Source organism: Henckelia pumila, chromosome 3 (genome assembly GCF_033568475.1).
Source record: "Henckelia pumila isolate YLH828 chromosome 3, ASM3356847v2, whole genome shotgun sequence".
NCBI lineage: Eukaryota > Viridiplantae > Streptophyta > Magnoliopsida > Lamiales > Gesneriaceae > Henckelia > Henckelia pumila.
The window spans coordinates 41,937,226-41,945,616 of NC_133122.1; the positions used below are offsets into that span (position 1 = coordinate 41,937,226).

Below are 8,391 nucleotides of genomic sequence, written 5' to 3' on the forward strand. Positions count from 1 at the left end.
TCAGGCCTATGAATTTCTGTTTATGATCTCATTTTCTAACAGGGTCATTTCAGACTGGGTTTTTCGTAAAATAAACTAGATGGGCCTCAAAGTATATTTCCAAAAATATGGATCATTAGGCTCGGGTCGGGTTAGACCCATATATTTTTTAAAAGCATCAAAATTCATTGGTTTGTTCGACAAAATCTACTCGATAATAAATTTATTGAGCCATTAAGATGAACTCATATCAAATCATTTCGAATTCTTCTTCCAAATACCCTATAAATCTATCCTATCGTGTAATTTGTGAATGATATACAAATAACACAACAGTCAATAGAAGAATTTCTTTTTATCTTATTTTATATTATATTATATTAAATAATAGATAATTTCTTTTTATATTATTTTATATATATTATATAAATAACGGCGTTTGAAGATTTTAAGGTTAATTGAAGTCGGTCAGGGAGACTTAGCCAAAATGTCCTTAAAACCCCACTAATTAACTTTCCGCTAAATTGGAATTTATTTATTTTTTTTTATCAAGAGAATATAATGTAACATAAGTCTGACTCATTCACCAAATAAATCAATTTAAATATAATATGTTGGACTTGGACTTACAACTAACTAGGTTCGGTGTGGGGGAAGAAATTTGTAAGATTTGCGTTTTCATCTGAATTTGTAGTTTCAAATATATACAAGCATCAAACCACCAAGATCTTAGTGGAAGACTAAGGAATTCACCAGCCATCAACAAATTTTGATGTTTTCCACAAAACCATATATTTAAAATTAGTGATTGGGTATATTTATTGCATTTTGTAAACAAAATTTAGCAAATTTGAATACAATAATAAAATTGACAGTATAATAGCAATAATAAATGCAATTATATTATCATAACCAATGAAATTCACCAATGAAAAATTCAAAAGCGTGAAGAGTATTTTCAAATTTTTTTTTTTTTTTGGTGACGTGGAAACCTGCAGCCGCTACTTTCGATGTGCACCGGGTAAATCTCCGGACTAACGCATAGTCTCCAAACTAGGTTAGTCAGGTAAACCGCACTAGGCAAATCTTGTGTAACAGGCTAGTCCAAAAAGATATAGACAGGGAGAATCGAACTCCTGACCTCCCCTTAGGGGCATTTTCAAATTTAATTTATGCTTACTACTGGTGGTATAAATGAATCGAATCAATCCGAACATGATCGAGTTAAATTCAGCGGTTGACGGATAACATATATTTGAGATTGAAGTTTTTAATATTTACGGTTTGGATTTGGTTAATCAAGGTTCAAGTTCGGCTCGAAATATTCAGGGCCGTTCCTTTAGTGAGTCAAAAGAGTCCATTGACTCAGGTCCAATAAATTTGGGGGCCCATAATTTTTTTAAAAAATCTAGTAGTATAAAGAGAACTATTATAACCCAATTAAAATTTATTTATCCAGCCTTTTCCAAAGTTAAACGGAAGTCGGCGATTCGGTAAAAAAATTAAATGTTCAAATTTCACGAGAGGGATTAGATTTCTTTCGAAGGTTTTTTTTCTCAATTCTCTAGTGCTTTATATTTTTCTAATTTTTTTGTTTATTTGATTATTTCATAACTAGATTTATAGATAGAGATATTTTAATGGATTAATGTATAATTATTTGAATGAAACGTTTGAATTATTGTACGTAAATTGCTTGATGAAATGTTTGAATTAGTTTTATGGTAACAATGATTATATTTTTCATAAAAAAAATTATATGATAATTGAAAACTGTGAATTTGATTGTCCATATATACTATATAGTCACTCAGATTCCAAAAGAAGTCATTGGCAAGATTTGGTATTACAAAATTTCTTTTCTTTCTTTCTCGGTAATACACTGTCACAAAGGAAATTGAAGAATAGATGTGGTATTTTAGTTCAACTTCTGATTAATTATCTAATCACATGATATAAATGATGGTTAGAAAATCTAATGTGAGTTGAAAATTATGATTTATTTTTTTTAAATTTTCAATGAAAAAGAAGTGTATATAATTTCTTTGTGTGATTTATTTATTAAAATTTTCATTGAATTGTTAAATTGTTAGGTTTAAGATGCCTCCTAAGTACATGTCGGGGTTTCAAAAAAGAAAAAAACTGGGAAATTGCATATATCACCCTTGTGAAATCTCGGGTTTGTTGATAACCCCCTATGAAATTTTTTTAAGCTAATAACCCTCTGTGATTCTAGATTTGTAGCATACACACCCTTTTCAGCTAAAAATAACGAAAATACCCCTACATAAAATAAAGATAAATTAAAGAGTTCATAAAATTCAAGGATATATATTGAAAAGATTAACATGGAACTAAAAAAATGTTAACACATGTTATGCTTAATTAAGTCATTTAAGGACCCTTTTTAAAAAAGATCGACTCATGCCTAAAAATCTTTAGGATCGGCCCTGGAAATATTCGAATATATTCGGGAGCTATTCGAAATATATTTATTTAATATATAATTATATTAAATTAGTATAAAAGCTAGAAGAGCAATGTGAAAAGTATCGAAAAAAATTAATTTAGAGATCGATAATATTGGAGTTTGGTTTGAATTTAATAATTTCGATCACGGATCAAATATTTTTTGAGTTGGTTTAATCTTTTGCCTCCGACTCACCAGACCAGAAGCGATCGACCTATTTCTCTTAGTTTCCATTAAACAATGTTTAGGTTCGGACGACAACATGAAATGGCAAATAATAAAAAGTGAATGAGCATATGATCATTAATATTCATTTTCAAATTGTGAATTTTAGAGGTGGAAATGAGTTCCGGGTATTGTAGTGAAGAATTAAGACGTAGGTTATTGTCTTAAAAAGAATTTTTTTTTTATCCTATATGTTAAATCGGTTTAATTGTATGAGATAAATTGAAATTTAACAACACGATAATTAAATAATTATTGACAGAAACTTTTGGTGATATATATGGTCATGAAAAATAATGTTTGACTGATTTTAAGAGAATAATAAAAAAAACGTGTCTAGCAACAAGATTAACAAGAAAAAAAAACTTTTCGATTTTCACACATTAGTTTCTAATTCTAAATTCTTTTTTACCAACCCATCACCCGAAAATATGTTCCCATGCATGTATTATCAAGCGTTGTTGCTACTATAAATACCTCAATCAAATGTTGATTTAAACACAAAATCTCTCGTCTCCAAATATCAATAATATAAATATATTGGAAGATTATAGCTATGGCTTTGAAAAGTGGAGAGTTCTTTATTGTTCTTGTTGTGGCTCTTTCCATGTTTGAGATTGCTGTGGCTAACAAGAACTGGACAGACACTGCATGGAATTGGAACCGCACTGATCAAGGCTACTGGGGATACTGGCACAAGAATTCTAGTACTAGTCAGGGTTCCGAACCGAGCCCACCGATGAACACTCCTCCCTCCCGAAGAATAGTGGTTGGGGGTTCTGAAAGTTGGCATTTTGGGTATAATTACACGGAATGGGCGATCAAGAATGGACCTTTCTACTTGAATGACATACTGGGTATATATACATTATGATAAAATAGTTTTTTTAATCCATTAACTTGTTTTTTTTTTTTGTTTATTAACTTTCAAAGTTTGCTTTTGATACACTAACTTTTAGTTTTAAGTTATTTTGGACTAATTGCTGACATGAAACCGAAAAATGATGATGTGACATCGTAAAATAATGAATGTCATGCTGTCACGTCAGCAATTGAACCAAAATAGCTGAAAATTAAAAATTAGTATATCAAAACTAAACTTTGAAAAGTTAATGGACCAAAACTAAAAAACTAAAAAAATCATTTTACATATCCATGATTTAGCTTTGCATTTCTATTAAGTACTTGTTGATGGTTAAAAAACTGATCATATGATTTGGTTTGTGTTCGTAGTGTTCAAGTATGATGCACCAAATGGCACCACATTGCCTCACAGCGTCTCTTTGTTACCCAACTTCTGGAGTTTTCAGAAATGTGACCTCCGGAGGGCGAAGAAGATAGGAGATGTGGCTCAGGGAGATGGGGACGGGTTCGAGTTCGTGCTCAAGAGGTGGCAACCATACTATTTTACGTGCGGGGAACGTGACGGGTTCCATTGCAACGTCGGGATGATGAAGTTCGTGGTCTGGCCTACGATCCGTCGGAATTATTGAACCAAAGATTGTTGAGAATAATTTATATATGTTGATGTATTGAATTATTTGCTTGGATTGACTGATTGTTCGTTTTTGTTTGCCTATGTTTGAATGTTTGTTTCTTATTCGTATTTTTATGTTATTGAATTGAATAAATGATTATGTTTGATTTATTTTTGTTATAAAGAAAATGGTAGTTTGTTGTATAACTTGTATTACTATTACCATTTGCTTGACAGTGATAAGAGGTTGAAATTTATCTTCTTTTTTTTAGAATGAAATTTATATTTACTTTATCGTTACTTGATTTCAAAACATATTTTCTCGACATGTTTTATTATAAAAATGTTTAATTATAAGATCTGTGAAGTGCAGAAAAACCTATACTTCCTAGAGCAACTTGGGTCCTTTCAAATTAAAAAAGAACAAGTACGGGTAGTTTCACTAATAAAACTAATTCTTACTGTTATTATTTCATTTTAAATTATATCTTATTTATATATATATATAAATATAATATGGCAATAATTTATGATCGTTTGGACAATTACTTTAAAAATATTTATAATATTTTATAAATGAAAAAAACTTGTAGCATATGTTTGGAAAAGTTTTTTGTAAAATTTTTTTGAATTTTTTTTTAAAAAAATATTCTTTAATTATAGCGGTTAGAGAAAGAGTGATATGTGTTTTTAATATTTTAGAATTGAAAACAATAATAGAAAACAAAAAAAAAAACATAATATTTTTACTATTGTAAAAACACTTTTATAGATAATCAAACTCATATTTATTCTGAAAATATCTTTTAAAACATTTTATAAATAATTGTCCAAACGAATTATTTAATATCATTAAAGTATTTTATATTAATTAAAAATTTCAACTTGCTTGTAATACTTTTTATTCATATTTGATCCGAGTGAATTGATTTAAAATGAGATAAACTTAAAAGCTATTACTTTTTATTAGTATAATAATTATCATTTATCATTTAATACTTGATAAAAGTTTTCGAAAACTACGCTTCTTCTACGCTCCATGCATCCAGATACGGTTTCTTGAATATTTTGGAAAAAGCTCCTAACAAAATTGCATGCCATGTTCAAAAACTATAATTTGTGATAACATGTAACTCCATATAAACCATGGAGTATTCCTTGCACAATATTTTGATTGTTGCGCTGAGCCACTAAAAATGTTTATTATCACTCTCCCAATAATTACACTCAAATCTCAATTCTTGAGAAACCGACATTCCCAATAGCATTTGTAAACCCGAAATCCTGCCAATTTAGCCACTAACAGCAGAGACGCAATGACTATGAGAGGCAAAGGGCATGCTGGAGAAGATAGATATACACAGGCCATACAATTACAAATGGAGTAATATATCTAGTACAGACTCCAGTCTTTGGATAACAACTCAAAAGTAACAACTGATGTCACACCCATCATTAGGGGTTTACACTTCAACTCGAAGTTTCATCAAGGACTCGTACAAACATCAGAGCCCTAGATGCCTGGATATGATATTCAACCTCAAGGTTTTCCGGAGAAACCGATGGGTGTAACGTATAAAGCTAATTCCTCAACTAGATCGAGAAACATATCATACAAATTACAATTCATCCTTCTAACTCGAAAATACAAGACAAGATTCAACGACTAGAGACATGAGCATGGACCAGCTTAAAGAATAAAGATCAAGAAACTCGGTAACTTGAGAATAGGAAGATCTATCATAATTCATTAGATTGAAAAGGATACTTCAACCGAAAAGGTCATACATTGTCACTATCCTATGCTACACATACGACATAACTGTCGAATGACAATACTAAGTTGAGCAATCAAAGTGATCAAACTCTAGAAGTAATGTGCGTTAGCTTCTCAATTCCAAATCTTCTCATATCAATTTCCAACTCTAAAATCAATTTAGATTGCCGCAATCACCACAAGCTACATACACTTACCAACAAAAGGAAAGGGGCAATAATCAGGTGAATCATGCCTCGTTTTTACTAAATAGTGCCAATACACCTCTGGTCTAATTTCCTCATCTCGATGGAAGTCGTTGATACAGATCATCAGCCAAAGCCTGCCTCAAGCTCTCCCCATAGTAGTACAAGGATTTTTCATTCTCCAACACTCGAGGAGCCTGCCCATTTTCTTCCGGATCCTGCCACACTTCAGGTTCTGGTTCCCTAGCAATCTGGCATAAATTGTGCAACACGCAACATGCAACTATTGTTTGAGGCGCATGATTTAATCCCACATTCAAATCTTGTAGAATCTTCCACCTCCCTTTCAGCAACCCAATTGCCTCTTCCACTGCCTTTCTCCCTTTCATCAAAGCTTCATCAAATGTATTCTGTGCAGGTGTTCCCGTTCTATTGTAACTAAATGGCGTGAGCAAAAATGGCAGCAAAGGGAAACACCAGTCCCCAACAATATACGGCCTTACATGCTGTCCCCTAACATTAATTACCTTGTCCCAAACAACATCCTCGGAAATTAACCTATTGTACAATAAACTGTCACGAAAATGGGTGGCATCATCATACCCACCGGGTGCTTTCACACAAACGTCCCAAAATATTTTTTTATGGTCTGAGACGACTTGCAGCAGAACTGATGGAAACCCATGTTTGCAAAAGTACATAGAACCATTAATGACATCGGGACTGAGCTTGTGAAGCTTGATTGGAGTTGAATCAACGGCACCACAGACGTTGGGCAGAGACGTAAGCTCCTGAAACCCTTGAATGGTGTCCACTAAACGGCGACGTGAAACAGGGATCTTGATGAATTCAGGGTAAAGCTTTGTGGCTAAAAGGCGGGTAACCATATTGGTGATTTTGGAAATCAGGTAGGGTTCAAGGCCATAACGAGAAGCTAGGGTTTTGAGAGTTAAGCCATGGGAGAGGCGGGAGAGTACCATCGCAACGGCGTAATCGGAGGGGAGGGAGAGCTGCGACTGGGTGATGAAAGGTTTGAGCTTATCCACGACGGTGGTGAAGACGGGATACGAAAGGCCGTACAGAGACCGCCATTGGGCATCGCGAAGAGGGGCTTCCATAGCCCAAATACGCTCGGTGGACAGAGCCCGGAAGGCCGCAACGGAGAATTCTGAAGGGCCTTTCGAGGAAGACGGAGAGGAGGTTTTAGCACCGGCGGCGACGGATGTGGATTTTTTAGGGGCTTGAGAAGCGAGGTAGGAAAGGACGGAGGCGAGTGTGAAGAAGAGGAGCGGGGCAGCGGAGGTGGAGGAGAGGAGACTGGAAGGAGACGAAGCATCGGCGGAGAAGGCGGTGTCGGAGAAGAGAGGGGACGTGGAGGGGTCCAGGTAGTTGTGGAGGTGGAGGAGATTTGATAGCATAAGCATGAAAGATTGATCCATTTCTGAAGCTCTTAATTTAATTTCTGGGGGATTGAAAAAAAACAAACTAGTAAACCCTAGAGAGAGATGATTGAGGGGATGAACCTAGGGAATGCTTCGCCGCTGATAACACAAGGCGGAGATATCGTGGCGGCGGCGCGTGGAAGGCAATGAAACGACGACGTTAGAATGTCGGTGCGGGATGCGTTTATCGATGAACGAGACGAGCCTGTGGGTCAAGTTTGGGTCGGAGCTGAGACATTAAGCCCATCACTTGTCAAGGATTCATGTCCATTTCAGACCCATACTCATAATTTAATGAATAAGTTTCCATTAAAAACATTAAGCCCATCATGTTTGTTTTTTTTAAAATAAATAAATAAATAAAAATTAAGGCCATCATAAATTCATTTATTTTTTTAAATGTCATAGAGTGGCAGTAATTATCTCGAGAACAATTAAAATATAGTGCACAAATTGTTGTATAATTTAAAAATTCTGAGTTATAATCCGTTTACAAATCTGGAAGATAAAAAGTGCTGTTTTAGAAGCCAAATTTTTTAAGTTTTTCGAGTGTTTCTTTATTAATAAAAAAAATCATAAACACCAAAATAAAGTTCAGAAAATGTTTTTTTTATTTTTTGGTTTGTTTATCCAGACATAAAATCATCTCAACTTTTATTTTAACAAAACGATTATAAAAATTCAACTTAAAAAAGCAAAATACTTCCCGACTCTTGATAACTTGATAATCAATCAATCTTACGAAATGTTTAAAAAAAACTATCTAGAATCCAAAAATATGATTTCCATTTTCCACGACTTTTTTTTTTGCCTGTTTTAAAAATATTAAAAACACT

General features: G+C 33.5%; 2 protein-coding genes across 2 annotated transcripts; one reads left to right on the forward strand and one right to left on the reverse strand.

Moving 5' to 3' along the window:
• The first annotated feature begins 3,212 nt into the window (after positions 1-3,212).
• On the forward strand, positions 3,213-4,245 carry LOC140893579 (uncharacterized). Its single transcript, XM_073302659.1, has 2 exons — positions 3,213-3,531; positions 3,908-4,245. The coding sequence occupies exons 1-2, from the start codon at positions 3,231-3,233 to the stop codon at positions 4,165-4,167; spliced, it is 561 nt and encodes a 186-aa protein (XP_073158760.1). The 5' UTR covers positions 3,213-3,230; the 3' UTR covers positions 4,168-4,245.
• Positions 4,246-5,405: 1,160 nt separating this feature from the next.
• On the reverse strand, positions 5,406-7,797 carry LOC140891175 (protein ALP1-like). The gene has a single exon (XM_073299522.1). The coding sequence runs from the start codon at positions 7,550-7,552 to the stop codon at positions 6,209-6,211; it is 1,344 nt and encodes a 447-aa protein (XP_073155623.1). The 5' UTR covers positions 7,553-7,797; the 3' UTR covers positions 5,406-6,208.
• Between the last annotated feature and the right edge of the window lie 594 nt (positions 7,798-8,391).